Source organism: Cavia porcellus, unplaced genomic scaffold (assembly GCF_034190915.1).
Source record: "Cavia porcellus strain 051 isolate PalLab524CR breed Dunkin Hartley unplaced genomic scaffold, mCavPor4.1 scaffold_23, whole genome shotgun sequence".
Lineage (NCBI taxonomy): Eukaryota > Metazoa > Chordata > Mammalia > Rodentia > Caviidae > Cavia > Cavia porcellus.
The window spans coordinates 21,373,545-21,389,037 of NW_026947506.1; the positions used below are offsets into that span (position 1 = coordinate 21,373,545).

At 44.9% G+C, this 15,493-nt stretch overlaps 1 protein-coding gene across 6 annotated transcripts in view; it reads left to right on the top strand.

The window, feature by feature from the left end:
- LOC100723642 (BMP-binding endothelial regulator protein) overlaps window positions 1–15,493 on the top strand; it is a 217,395-nt gene that overhangs the window by 144,529 nt on the left and 57,373 nt on the right. For 4 of the 6 annotated variants that reach the window (XM_063233892.1, XM_013152608.2, XM_063233894.1 and 1 more), the window contains 2 exons: window positions 7,119–7,448; window positions 12,748–13,084. In XM_063233892.1, the coding sequence (XP_063089962.1) occupies window positions 7,119–7,448; window positions 12,748–13,084 (667 nt within the window). The remainder of the gene's footprint in view (window positions 1–7,118; window positions 7,449–12,747; window positions 13,085–15,493) is intronic. The other 2 variants (XM_063233895.1, XM_063233896.1) reach the window with 2 other exon arrangements.

The window sequence follows — 15,493 nt, forward strand, 5'->3', positions numbered from 1 at the left end:
TCTAGTTTTCCTCTCAATCCAAAAAGTTATATTTGTAATCCCATTGAGACGTTATTGGAATCCTAGCTGGTCAATTCCAATCTACCAGCACCAGTGCAACCCATGGTGAGAGTAAAGACACCAAGACATATTCCAAGTTAAGGGCAGCCAAGGGATCCTAAATCCATTTCCCGTGAGGACATGTGGACAAAGGCCTGAATCCTAGGCCTCTCCCAGCATTTATTATCTTGTGAAGAAAGGGGGGGGGGGATCGCTCAGGGATGAGTAATAGTGAGGATGTGGGAGATTATTGAGTAAAGAGCTGGCTGCCCAAGTGCAAGAATGGCATCCCTCTAATTTGCAGAGATAAAGATATGCAGAAGAATCAATTTACATAACCCAATTAAGGTAACAGTGGTATTGTTTGCGGGGGGGGGGGGGGGGGCTGTTGCTTCAGTTTGTGATATGCAAACTCTTGTGCCCTGGGGAGTCATAGCCTCTTATCCTGAGGCTCATACCCAAGAGCTGTTTGCTCTAACATCTCACCAGCTCAATCCTGTAATGTGGAGAGCACCCTGTGAGGAAACAGGACTGTCTGATGGCCAGACTTTGCATATTAACACCTCGGCTAGCCTTATTTGCAATGCTTAGAGCCAACTGAAGAGAGAAGGAAATATCCTAGCCAGCCTTTCACTTATCAGTATAAGGAAATGAGTCTCCAAGTAATCAAAGTCACAGTAATTGTTTTGGATCTAAAGGGAGTCACTGGAGTTGTCTCTCACATCTGTGATGGTTGCACATTAGCACCTGGGCTAACTTGTTTGCCATGCTCAGAGTTAATTGAAGAGAAGGAAATACCTTAGCCACCTTTTTACATCAATATAAGGAAATTAGTCTCCAAATATTCAAAGTCACAGTAATTGTTTTGGATTCAAAGGGAGACACTGGAGTTATCTCCCACATTCGTCCCTCTCAGATCTTTCAGGAAAAACACCCTGTCTGAAGGTCAGCCTGTGAGCAATCTTAATTCCTTCTGCAAGCTTCATTTCCTCCTGCCATGTAAATCACATCATCCCAAATTCTGCGCAAGGACATGGATGTCCTTTGGGGACCACTGTCCTGCTTACACTCTTGGTCATCTGAAGAATTAGAGCCTTGTTCTTTCCTCATATTTTTTATGGTTTAATGTGGCTTTTTGAGGCTGACACCGCTTTGCAGTGGGGCAGGTTTTGTCTTTTCTTATGAGAGAATCAGACCTCCTCTCATAAGGGGAACCAGCCCCAGTGAGTGTGCTCCAGGTGGCGGGTTTCATTTTCTCTGGTAGTCTCCCTGGCACCAGATTTGATTCCTGTAAAGTGGTCCTCATGTGCCACATTTTCCAATAATCTCTTTGTGCTGAGATCAATCATAAATTATCCTATCAATTGATTAACCTCAATTCTGCTGAGTCCTTCTATGTATCTGTTTTAGTAAATTCAATGTGGATATGTTTTCTGTTCAACCAATTTGCTTTGATGCCTGGTGAGTAGTGCACAAGGCAGGACTGAGAATGATGGGGGATGCATCTGGTTATTATTTTTGTGTATTTGGGGCGTCTTATTTGCCAGGGTGCCAGGCACTGAGAAACAGACATGCAGTTTAGCCGTAAGGAGTCCTGGGCCTGACATTACAGTTATTAGCTAGGGTAGAAGGAGATTATCATAAGTGTTTCATGACCATATTTTTGTCCTAAAACATAAAACAAATAGTGAACTATTTGAAATTAAGACTGTTCTGGACCACTTGAGCTATGTGATTGATTTTGCTTTTGGAATTAAAGAGTCAACCTGGATTGGGCTCAGGGAAGTTGGGACAGGGAATCCAGCACTGGACCCCAGAACTTAAGCATGTGAGAGAGCTGTGAAGATGTGTGAGGCAACCTTGGACCCACTGTGGGGAACCCGGATGAGAGATGGGGAAGCTTTACCCCATGGGGAGACCCTGGAATGACAGCTATGGCTGTTGGGTCTGGATTTATCTTAGATCAGATCTTTGAGTTTAGGGGATTATTTTCTTTTTTGTTGGTGAATAGTAAATAATGTTGTGAAAACAGATTTACACACTGAACAAAATAATAGTACAACCTTTTAAAGCACCTTGGTTTTCAAATCTTTCTCTCCTACAAGTTAGGGACTCTTGACGGAGATCTCTCCAGACTGCCCTGTTCACGGGTGATCCCCTGCCCGGTCTCCCTGGACATCCTAAACCAACCACCCAGCGCTGAGCAAACTCTGACTCCCCAGGTGACTCAGGACCACAGAGCTGCTGTGGGTTCTTTGGGAATTTGGTCTGTCACATATTTTGCCTTAGTTACAAATGCCCGATGTTTTCTGTGCAGATCTGTTACTGTTGTCATTGCTGGAAGGAAGCCCACCACCCCTTTCCTTCCTATTCCATCCACAGACACAGTAAAATAAAATGAGGCTCTAGTTCAAGAAGTCAAAGATGTGAGTTTTGCAGCCATGGGGGTGCCACCTGGTGGGGCGTCTGTGGGACCTCAGGTACCCCATCGGGTCATCAGCTACCTGGAACAGGCTAGCACTTGTCTAACCTTTGCTACAGAGGCTCAAGAGGCCTCAGCTGAAGCACTAGGGCTTGTCTCCTGCCTCCCTGCTACTTAACCCAGACCGGGTGCCCTCACATTTCTGCCCTCTGGCTCCTCAAGCTTCCCTTGATTCGGTGACCCAGAGTCCCCAGGGCTGTATGCTGCTGCGTGTGCTGAGAACAATGCAAAGCCCTGTGGACTGGCTCAGCCTTCCCATGGTTGCAATGCCACACCAGGGAAGTTGTGATCACGTGACAAGTGGAGCGAGCAGGCCACAGACTTTCCTCCTCCAGAAATGACAGCCTGAGGATAAAGGTGCCCGTCTGTGTTCTCAAGCAGAACACATCTGAATGACGGGAAATCATTTGACACTTTAAGTGAAAAAAAAAATGGCAATAAAATTGCATGTTCAAGATTATTTTAAGCATGTTAAAACAAATACACATACACTCACTCACACCCAAAATTGTGAACAGCAGTTGTTTGGTGGCAGAAATGTGACTGATCTTTTTTTCCTTCCTTAGGCCTTTTATGTTCTCATTTTGTTGTGTTTTGGGACAGGGGGTAGAGTCCACTTGGTTTCTCCTAACTTCCTTTTTCTTATGACATAGGATCATGTACTTTCCCCTTCGTTGTCCTTGATAGATGATCTGAGACTGATTATCACTCTCAGAGGAAAGACATTTCATTAGAATAAATAGATCTGTGGTAAAATAAAAGCCCCTGACAGTCAAGAGAAAAGCTTGGAGACTGTTCACGGAGGCAACAATCTCATTAGAGTTTGTAACATTAAAAGAAGGTGTCATGATTCTGGAGTTTGAACCTTTTACAGCTAATATTCTTATCCCCAAAGCATGTGTATAATTATTATACACTGTGAAATATGAGTGTAAATAAGGATGCAAGTGCACATAAATGAAAAAGAGGAAAAGCAATGTCATATAGAATTCTATTACCTAAGAACAAAATAAACCCATTCTTAATATCTGGACTCATGCACTCCCAGTGGTTTCCTTCCTGTTCCTGTGCATTTATATGCCTATGTGGAAAAGAAACCAAATACAAAGCAAAGCTTAAAGGTGTGACCTGAGGACTGTGCAACTGGCCCTTCTCTCCCCTCTGCTCAGGAGCGTTCACAGAGAGGAGGTTTAGGAAGTTCTGATCATTATAGCTCCTCGCTGGGTCCCTCTGACTGTGGGGCCAAGCTTTCCAGGGGCTGTGACCGGACATCTGGACATCTTGGACAGCAGCCCCTGTCTTCACGTCTGATGGAAAACAATTACATGAGGATATGCTGTTTGTTTCTGTCCCTGAAGTGTTCTTGGATGTCTTCCTATTCAGCGAGGCAGATTCTGTAACCCTGAGCTTCTCTCCAGCACACGTGTTCCCGTCCGCTGCTCCTATGGGATGTGGCACAGGGACCTAGAGGTGCCAGCAAAATCAGCCAAGGTTTCCAAATTATTTTAGCTCGTGAAACAAATATCCCCAAATGCACCCATAATTCTCAGGCATCCTCTTGCTCATGAGGTTTTGTTGGTCTCCGTTACACTGCTGCCACTCAGAAAAATCTTGATTTCCAAACTCTTCTTTTCCCCCAAGTTAAGGACTCTTAGAGAAGATTTCTCCTTGCAGCTCTGTTCACAGGTGGTCCCCTGCCCAGTCACCCTGGACATCTGTTACTGACCACCCAGTGCGGAGCAAACTCTGGCTCTCCGGGTGACTCAGGGCCACAGAGTTGCTGTTGGCTCTTTGGGGATTTGCTTTATCACGTGTTTGGCCTTAGCTACAAGTGCCTACATTTGGGCCATTTAAAGCAAAGCAGATCAGCAACAACAAAGTCAGAGAAGCATAAGAAGAAAGGGAGAAAAAAAGCATCATTTATGGTTCTGCCATCAAGAAACAGCCATTGTTTATAATTTTGGAGAATATGTTGTGTGTACTTAAAGATAGTTAAGATAACTCTAGAATAGAACAGAATTTTATGCCATATTTTTCACTTGCCATGTCATAAACATTTCCTCAGCATTGACAAACTTTTTTTGGTAGCAGTATTGAGGATTGAGCCCTCAACCTTCACACTGAACTACATTCCCAGCCTCTTTTTCAGTTTTTTTAATTTTGAGACAGAGTTGGTCTCATTAAGTTGCTGAGTTTCCTAGGATGAACTCCAACTTTGAATGCTCCTACCTCAGCCTCCAAAAGGGCTGAGATTACAAGCATGCACTGCCACACCTGGCTGACTGAGGTCAGGCTATGATTCCATCCTTTTGTGGCCCATAATCATGCTAAATCCTAAGTCTTCCCCTTGATGTCGCCTGGGAAATCTCAGGTAACTGCTTTGTGCCCTGTCAACCAAACAGCAGTGTTCTTCATGGCAGGAGAGATGTCCATTTGTCAGAACATCACAGCATAGAGAGGGGGCTGGAAAATGAATCACAGGACACTAACAGAATTAGAAAGCTGAGAGTCATGGCCTTGAGCAGCAACAACAGTATAATTGGGGCCACAGGAGAAAATGACCAAGAAAAAGACAAGAAAGAGACAAAAACAGGCTGAATTGAGATATTGTGTCTCACCCCTCACTTCCTCCTGCACTTCCTCTGGGTGGTGTCTTTTATGTGGTCTTTAATACATTGTATCAGTGAAACTCTCCTATCTACCAAAAATTCTTTCTCTGTTGAGTGTCAAATATGGACAAGGAAAACTAATCAAAACAAATAATTCAGCAGTCAGAAATATGTGATTTATATGGAGCTGCACGTGAAATGATTTGATGTTTCTTAACATAGACACCTCTCTATAAACACCCTGGAAATTAAAACAAAGCATTGGTACTGAATCCCATGGGTAGTGTCATGGAGGTTGGCACAACCTTCCTATTCTGGACCCTTCCTGTTTTCAGATCAATCCTTCCCAGAGTCAGGGACATTAGTTAGATCCGGTCTCTCATTCTTGACCTGCTGTGTTATTGTGGTTGCTATTCTTCACCTATGACTTTGATACTGCTCTGTTTATATCTTAGCTGCTTTTCTCAAAGTACCCAACATTTATAGTAAAGTACTACAACACCTACAAGATAAATGAGAAAAGGTTTATTTCATTTCACAGTCTGTAGAGATTTCAGTCCATGGTCAGCTGGCAGGGAAGCACAGGAGAGAAACATCATAGAGAAAAACAGTTCATGGTATAGCATGCAGGGAGCAGCAAGCAGCAGCAACAAGTCTCCCTTTCGCTTGTACACTATCTAGGCTACAAGCCCTTTGGGTAGTGCAACCCACACCAGGGTGAGTTTTCCAGTTCTCCGTACATAGAACTGTAAAAAGCCAATTGGTGGACTAATTCAGTATCACACACCCTTAATCCCGGTATCACACACGTTAGATCCAGTCACCTATGAAAAGTGCTACCTATAAGCGCATGAGGCTTTGTGGGACCATCTAGGTAGAAACCATAATAGTTTGTTACAGTTCTTTCATCCTTTGGGCTAATCTCTCTACATGTATTCCTTATTTCTATGATTATTCATGCTTCTTTGGAATCAAAATATCTTTAAAATGAACAAACAAATGTCAGGTTTTGTTTTAAAAAACATTTAATAGTTTGTTATAATGTTTGAGGTACCTCAAATGCAGAAATTTACCATGATCTCCTACATATTTAAACATTATATTGGCATGAAAATTCATTGGAATTTCTTGAGTGTACTGTACTACATGATTGAGTTTTGTGACTTTTTAATTGAACATTATATTTTGGCACTTTGATCAAAATCTGAGAGGCTCATATTTCTAGAAAACATATAAAGGTGAAAAAATTATTAACTTTGCCAGCAACTTGTTTTCTGATTACATAAACATATAAGAAACTCATATTTCTGAAAACTTATGAAACTGATATTTAATCATTAACTTTATCAGTGGCTTCTTTCCTGATACTGCTCATTATGGATGTGTTTGGCAGTTCTGTTTATTTGTCCTGGGTGAATGTGTGAGAGTTGAATGCTGTAACTTTCTTTAGAAACTTGAACAATGTTCAGTGCTTCTGACTTTCTTGAGTTAGTTAGGAGGCTGGAGCAAGACGATACAAGTCTGAACCCACTCTAAGCAGCTTAGCAATTTAACATGACCCCATCTCAAAATTTATAAAAACCAATGGAACTAATACAAAGATTTTGGTATAGTGTCATCTCTGTTGCTGTTATTTGTTTGTGTTGCTAATTTGCCCTTGTTTTTGTGGGTCATGGAGCGAGGCCAGTTTGTAAGTGTCTGAATTCAATTTCTTTATCCAGAGAAGCTTGTCAGGCCCCAGAGATGTCTTAAAATTTCATAGGTGTTGTAAATAGGTATTAAAAATAGTGTCACCAGAAGTATGTATGAGAAAGGCCTTTTAAGACCCCTTCATCATCTTTTTCTTTCCTCCTGGGTTATTTCCCTTAGAGCATCCCTGCTTGGGCCCTGCCTCACCGTCGTCCCCTCCCATGGCCTGCAGGGACCCTGTTGCCTGTCCTCATCCTCCCTTGGTTGTGACCCTGCTCTTCTCTCTCGCCCATCCGCAGAGCCCGGCGTCTGCACGGTGTTTGGAGACCCTCACTACAACACTTTTGACGGCCGGACCTTTAACTTTCAGGGCACGTGTCAGTACGTGTTGACGAGAGACTGCGCCTCCCCTGCCTCACCCTTCCAGGTGCTGGTGAAGAACGATGCCCGGCGGACGCGCTCCTTCTCCTGGACCAAGTCGGTGCAGCTGGTCCTGGGCTCCAGCATCGTCAGCCTGGAGCAGCACCTGGCCGTGCGCTGGAACGGCTCCCGTGTGGCACTGCCCTGCGATGGGCCACACTTCCGTGTGGATCTGGAGGGCTACCTGCTGAAGGTGACCACCCGAGCAGGTGGGGGCCCTCCCTCAGCATCCACTCCACCTGCTCCTGCAGGGCTGTGTCCTTCAAGGCATCTGGAGGTGCCACCAAGAAGTCAGAGACACTACATGGAGATAGGGTGCTGGGCACAGTGGCCTTGCTATCTTCATAGACCCGGGACCTCACTATCCTCACTCTAGAGATAGTAGTTGTGCTCTTCAGATGAGCCCAGCCTGGCCTCTGATGTCCAACTTGAAGTTGTCAGGGCCTCTCTTAGCTCAGTTACTTATATGCAGTTTCACACCTGGAAGAGGAGACAGGGTTTCCTTGTTAACATCTGACCCCAAAGTGGGCGGCATCTTCAAAAGCAACAGTTAGTGTCAGTGGTGTTCAGAAGAAATAAGGCTGGATGTGGCGGGCTTGCCTGTAATCCCAGCACTTCAGGAGGCTGAGGGAAGATGGTTGCAAGTGAAGGGCTTGTTCTTGGGGCCTCTGCATGCACTGGGTCACAATCCAGCTTAGCCATCCTGTGCTAAAGAGGATGAGGCTGCCACTCATGAGTGTCCAGATGAAGGGGACAGGAGCCACATGTGACCAGCAGTTCTATCTACCTAGATGCTGGCAAAGGAAGCCACCACACTGACAGCTGGAAGCATCTTTTTAGTCTGGCTTTGAAAGAGCAATCCTCCACACCTCTGGGCGTGTGGAGCTGCTGGCTGAGACCTCTCTAGCAGCAGTGTTTGTTACATCCTCCATTTCCACTCGTAGGCACACCCAGCCCAAGCTGCTAGGGGTCTGCCAGGCTCCAGTCTTTGTCTGTTAAATGTTGCTTAAAAAACACTTTACATGCAGAATCTAGTTCCTGGGTGTCAGCCCCAGAGACCACGTCCTGGTCATCTTCACACTTTATGACACCATGTTTGGGTTCTGTGCGGGCTGCCTGTGGTCCATCCTGTTGTTTGCTGGTTGAACATTGTGTGTTGTGTCCTAGCGAGTGCTGTCTCTTGAACCATCATGATATGTAAGGAAATCAGCCTACTGACCGCCTTCTTACTGATGAGAATTTAGCAATGTTGAAAGCATCACTGAGTTCCAATTTCCTTAGATAACAGAGTCACAAAAGGAAGCCTTTGATGGAGCAGCCACTCGTAAGGGTCCATAAGGTTCTTCCTGCTCTCAGAACTCTGCTCATTGTTTCAGTTCAAGCCAAAATATATTTTGATTAATCGACTTGACTCCTTGGTGGGCCGACTTAGTAAACAAAGACAAGAAAGCCAAGGCGCAGTCCTGGGAGCTTTTAGTTAGTAAACACATCAGCATTTCGGTGAGACAGTGCTTTTCATTAACATATTAACATATTCGACCATTCAGCCAAGGGAAAAAAAAAATCCCTGTTCTTGGCATTGTAGATTTGAAGAGCTCTTCTCATGAACTCTAGGGGGATTAGACCTGCTTAGAAAACTCAGTCACCTATTCTTCTGTCCAGAGGACACATGCTCTGCAAATGTAGGCCCTGCCTGATTGTGTAAAGGAGGAGCGCTTTCTGGCTGCCTGTAAAACGTAGCAAGATGTCCCACTACTACAGAGCACTAATGAGAAGCACCTTGTCTATCTGTTCGCAAGCCAGACTGACACAGCGGATTCTACTGAGATGGAAATTATGAGCCAGATAAATCCCAGTTCTCCAAGGTATCCTGAGTGTCTCAAGATTATTAACAGCCCAAGAGATTCAATGTTGTTCCTCATACTGCTGGCAAAGCCTCGTTCGTGGATTACGTTTGTTCTCTACACAGATTCCATGTTGTAAAAATGAGCAAAAGGGCAAGGCTGCTAAGGAAATAATAATGGATCACAAAAATTTTTTTAATATTATCTACAATTAGATTAGTGAATTTAACCATCCTTCACCTTGAACTAAATTTTATAATTTCTCTTTAATTTTTCCATCTCTTCACAGTGCAAGTAATTTTTATTGTTCTCTCCACACCCAGCTGGACAGTGTTCTGGTGCAAGCAAGTCACACAGCCTTCTGCTCCTGGAAGTAGCATCAGTTTTATGGGTGCTACGCTTTACTCTGTTCATCCTTTGAGTGGAACAACTTGATTTCCAGATGATCGCGTTTCTACTCTGGTCTGTGTATCTCAGTTTGAACTGAGAACACTGCACTGGACCCCAGAGAATACACCCTCTCCCAACTTAGATGGCATCCGATCAGGAACGCTCGCTGTTCCATATCACTGATGCACCTTCAGATTCTCACCTGCTCTCCCCTTCAAGTGGGCAGCAGCAAAACCATCAGTAATCAGAAAGCAAAGGAATGCAAAGCAAACAGCGACATCCATCCTAACAGGGTAGTGGTCTGCAGCCAGGTGACACAGCTGCAGGGTGAAGAACAAGTTGGCAAAACGTCTCCTGGCAGGAAGGGAACAGGGAAGGCCTGTCCTAAAGTGGAAGGAATGTGACTGCTGCCCACATCCCCTGATGGAGCATCTGCCCTGGCCTCAGCCTTCCGCGGCTGCCAGCTGTGTCTACCCAGGTTCCCACGCTGGGAATCAGGAAACAGCCCGGCTGCAGAAAGGACTGTGCTCAGCCCCTCCGACACTTCAGATCTTTCCCTCTCATAAGATGCTGATCTACAATATCATTTGGAAGAGGAAGTCCCTGAGTTACAACTCACTAGTGTTTTGTTTTTGCTTTTTGCTTTCATGATCTACTTTGCATGAATTTTACTCCTATAGAGGATAAAAATATTCACACACACACACACGTGTGTGTGTAAATGATACAGCAAGAAACAAAGGCCGTGGGGAGAATAAATCATCTCCTCTATGAAACCCTCACTGATCTGTGAAAATTCTCTTCGTGTAATAACAACGAAGAAAAAAGTGAATTACATATTATTCTCTTACTCTGAGGTCCATGTGTTATGATGAGATGTCATGGGATTTGAGAAAAGTTTGTTGAAAACCCAGAGGGTCTGCATCTTGCCAAGCTCATGTGGACACAGAAGTCAGCGATCAGCTTGTTCCTTATGAGCTGAGTTCCCATGAACTCAGTGGCCCAGAGGATTACATTTATTATGTCATTGTCAGTCAAGACATGGGGGCTCCTTTGGGTGTAAATGCTCAACTATTTGTGGCACTTGGAAAAACAGTATTTGCCTGCTGTCTAGGAAAAAGATTTGTAGTTTGGAAAATGTTGCAATATTGCAAATCTTTGGGATTATGATCTAAAAGTTGGAGTTTATATGGAACTGATTTCCTCCCTCCATTTCTTTTGCTGAGTAGCTGCCTGGGTACAGGCTTGTGAGGTCAGGTTTTGTCTGTACCTTGCAGAGCACACAGTATTAGAAACCATTTACAGTTTGTCTCCTTTAAAATGGTTGTCTCAGTCTCTTAGCCAGCATGAAATTTGGAATTTGTTTGGTTTTGAAGTTGTGATGTATCAGAATTACAAGGGTAATTCATTTTTTTAATTCCACACCCCCCACTGGATAATGTGTTAGATGATGGATAGGAAGAAATGGAAACCATTGTACATTTCCAGTTGTGGTTGTCAGAGTTGACACCATGCTCTCAAAGACCTGCAGGACTCAGCCCAATGCAAACATTCTAGTACTCTGGCCACTTTCTCTTTACCCGGCTCACTATTGTCTTCTCTTCATCCAGTGGCTCCCAGAAGACACTTGCCCAGGTACTACTTCATTTCTTACCATCCAAATCTATTTAGTTGCTCTTCTCCCAACCAAGAAATCTTTTCCACCATCTACCTTAGGTTTAGAATGCTTTGGTTCCTTCCACTTGTTGTGCAGGGATGTTCTTCTGCTTCTTTCTTGAAAACTCCAGTTTTAAGCCTTAAGTTTCCCTTCTAATGTCCACCCTGAATAACTGTGTCTTGCGCATTTATCAGCTTAATCCTGGACTTTTAGGAGCAAGAATTTAAAAAAAAAAAATAAAGCCTTCTAGTTGAACTTTTCTTTTTCCAAATGTTCAGGAAGAAAAAGAGTTTTTTTCAGGAACCCAAAAGGGTAAGATTTAAAAATCTCAAGGAGGCAGAGATGTATTAAAAATAACTTGCTCCGTGGGTGTCCCTTGGAAGACAGTGAGGATGGCTGTGAAGTCCCAAGTGGGCAGGTGCATTGATCTGATGTGAGTGTGCAGTGCCATTCAGGTACAGTGACTGCTCTGCACGTGCTGCTGCACGGTCTGCCACTGCTGGGAGAGGGGCACTGTAGTGCAGGGTGTGCACAGTGAATGTGTACAGAGCTAGAGAAAAGGTTGTTTGTTTTGTGTTGAGCCTCAGGGCTTTGCATCATGACCTGTCTTTTCTCTTGTGTACAGTCTTCTCAAGCACTGCAGCAGAGTGAATCTGAGAGGTTCTTCCTGACCTCTAGTTGGATTAGCCTGTACTGCATGGCAGTGTAGCCTGGCTGGCCTCCGTGTAACAGAGACGTCCCACTGTTCACAGGCTCCAGTGGGTTGGGTAGCTCCCAGGCATCCCAGGCCAGTGTGTCTGGAGAAATGTGCAAGTGTTCAGACCAGCCCTCCTGCATGGTAGAAGTCAGTTCAGCAAAGCAGGAAGCAAGGAGCAACTTCCTGGAGCAAGGAGACTTTCCTTGATGACCAAGGGAGGGCTGGCCTGATTATAGGCATAAGAGGAATCATGTTCGTGGCCTGGTGCCTCTAGTCTGCCTCAAGTGAGCATAGCAGGGGTAGAGGCCGAGGTAGGGAAGGGAACGTTTCCCAGCAACTAAACCCCAGGAAACCTGGGTCAGTGGTCCATGTCTCAGGAATGGACCTAAAATCATGATCCTAAAATCATGAAGGAGAAAATATGAATGTTGTCCTTTACAGATGATGTATTCAGAAGCTTTATTCATGTATTCATTGCTTTTATATTCTCACTATAGCAGATAATTTGGAAAATTTCCTTTAGCACTTGGAGGAATAATTACATGGGAAAATTTTTGGATAAAAAAGATATTAAAGCACTGTCATCTTTCTCTTACGTTAGTCATTGGATAATTGAAGGCACAGTTTGGACGAACGCAAGTACTTTAAAGAAGGGCAATATTTGTTAAAGAGGTCAACATAAAAGTATATAAAATACTAGAATGGCAAATTTTGTAGTTTAAAAAGTCCTAAGCCCCCAAGTGATGATTTGTGTAATTTACAGAGTTCAAAGTAGTGAGATTAAAAGACACCTGAGATTGGATAGAGCCACTGAGCTCTTGTTGGAGGATGGGGTCGCATGTAGTGTGTGAAGATGTGCACATTTGGGGACTCCTGGAAGCTCAGAAGAGCTTGAGCTCCTTTCCTTTCCTCTCTTCTAGGTTTAGAAATATCCTGGGATGGAGACAGCTTTGTGGAGGTCATGGCTGCCCCTCATCTCAAGGGCAAGCTGTGCGGTCTCTGTGGCAACTACAATGGACACAAACGTGACGACTTAATCGGTGGAGATGGGAGCTTCAAGTTTGACGTGGATGACTTTGCCGAGTCTTGGAGGGTGGAGTCCAATGAGTTCTGCAATAGACCTCGAAGGAGACCGGTGCCCGAGCTGTGCCAGGGGACAGTGAAAGTGAAGCTGCGAGCCCATCGAGAGTGCCAGAAGATCAAGTCCCGGGAGTTCCAGACCTGCCACTCCGCGGTGGACTACACCACTTTTTACCGGTAATCACCATGTTCTGGGGGATAAGGGGGTCACAGACCAAGGCAGAGGGACAGAGTGACCTGGGTGTACCAAATCTTCTGCCATGTAAACAAGACCCCACAGTAAACATCCGCACCCCCATCTGTCCAGCTGCTGTCCTGAGTCTGCCTCACCTAATGACCAAGGTGAGAAACTCCAGGGAGTGTTCCAAGGTGGGCTTCTCAAGAATATTCTGTGTTTTAGGGTGTCTGCATATTTCCTGGGAAGCTGATGTCATTCCAGAGGTTTTTCCATGTTTTTCAGCTTGTCTGTTAAGATTGAGGAAGGCTTTCCAAATCCTGGGCTGTGTAACTACAGAGGTCTAGGAAAGAATGGTTTGCTAAGGTGGATGCTGCAGTCACGGTGGCTACATATGGGCGCGTGAATGGGTTCAGCTATTCCAGGCTGAGGAGGAGCCTGGGTCAGCTTGGTGGTCTACCCTAAGACCAGCTGCATGTGAAAAATGAGAAAGGAATATGAGGAGTCCTTGGTTCTTGGCCAATATGAGACTTTTTTCCCAGATTCGGAAGACAGTGGAAACAGGATTGAGGTTGAGGAATGCAGATCCAGGACCCTCATTAAAATAAGAAGGGTTCCTCATTCCCTGACCTTTCCTAACTCTGCTCACCCCCGCCCACTCAAAGTCACATGCCACAGAAGAGGCCTGGATCTAACATCCACGCTACAAGGTTGTACTCTTGGTTGATGGGTCTGGCCTGACTGTGCTTCCATTTACTGCACAATCCTGTGATCTCAAGAGCTGTGGCTGCTGATAGCTGTAACCACAGTGGGTGTGGGGAAGCATGAGCTGAAAGCAGCCCAGCCATCCTTGTTTAAGTGCCTGTGCCTCTTCAAATTAGGAAACTCCTGTGGTCTGCAACCACAAAAGGTTATTTTTGCTCTTTAATTACCACCAGTTGATTTCCCCTCGCTCTCATTAAATGTGATCTTTCATTTATTTGATCTTTGGACATAAAAGTTGTATAAAGGCAGCTCCAAGTGAGGTGGAAAAAGGCGAGTCCCTGACATCGCAGATCCCTGAACACAGCTGTATCTGCCAGACCATTTGGCTCCGAGTCACGCATGGAGCTCTTGCTATAATTTTTTTTATCTTTTTGAGACAGGTGTTCCTATGCAGTTCATGCTGGCCTTGGGCTCACTTTGTAGCGTAGGCTGGTCTCAAACATGCAAATGATTGTCCTGCCTCAGCCTCCCAAGTGCTGGGATTACAGGAGTGTGCTACCACACCCGGTTTTCCTGTTACAATTTGAATTTTCCAAATTCTCTTCCTTCTCCTCCTGGTAGCAACCCTCAGGTTGGACCTACTCTTTTTGTGTTGCAGTCCAGAGATCTTTTTATTATTAGTATATGCTTACAATGCATAACAGTTCCATTTATGTTGGGGAATTTGTACATGTATGAAACACATCCTGAGCTTTTTCACTCCTGTAATGTGAAACTGAGTTTAGCACCTGGACAACCCAGGCATTATTTGGGATCTACATATCTTCACTGGAGCTTTTCTGGGAAGCAGTAGAACACAGCAATTAAAGGTTTTGTGGAATGGATCCAGTGGTGCATGCCTGTAATCCCAGCACCAGGGAACCTGAAGTAGGAGGGTCATAATTCAAGGCCAGCCTGGATTATATAGTGAGACCCTGTCTCAAAGCTTTGCAGTTTCCTGGAGCTCATGTACCTAAGTTCTCTGAAGCTCAGTGAATCGGTGAAGTGGGGGTTACCAGGAACCCCTTTGGAGTGCTATGTTTAGATTCAATGAAGTTACTGTTGACACAGTCTCTTCCACTACCAAGGAGCTGATTAAACAGAGCAAGGCCACTTTGAGAAGCTCCCCAAATCTCTGGTGAAAATTTAGATTGGACACGTCTCTGCTCAAAGTAGCATGGAAAGGCTGGGCCCACACTATGGTTTTATCCCCTTTCAAAGGATCATGTTGAGAACAAAACTGGAGAACAGGCTACAGAGATGAGCACTTTTCCTTAAATTTCTATTTTCCCTCGTTTTGGTGAACTAGTCATTGTTATGTTCCCAGGACTGCAGCAGGAGAGTGATGAATGCCTTGTCAGAAGCCTTGAGGACAGCTTCACTGCTCAGGAGCAAAGGGAACTGAATCCTCCTGTGGCTTTGATCCCCTCTGTCCGTCACAGCAGTACAGTGGAAGTTACTTGTTGAGTCAGGGGTATGACATACCTAGTGCAGACAACTTGTGAGCATGCTCTTAGGATCTCCACAGGGAGGCTGAGGATGGTGTGTGCAGGGAGGTGGACTTGTACTCTGCCTACTGTGCCCTGTGTGATGGCAGAGGACACTTCTGCCACTGGTCACTCTCACCTGGAAAGGACAGAGGCACATATGAGGGCAAGGTCAGCAGT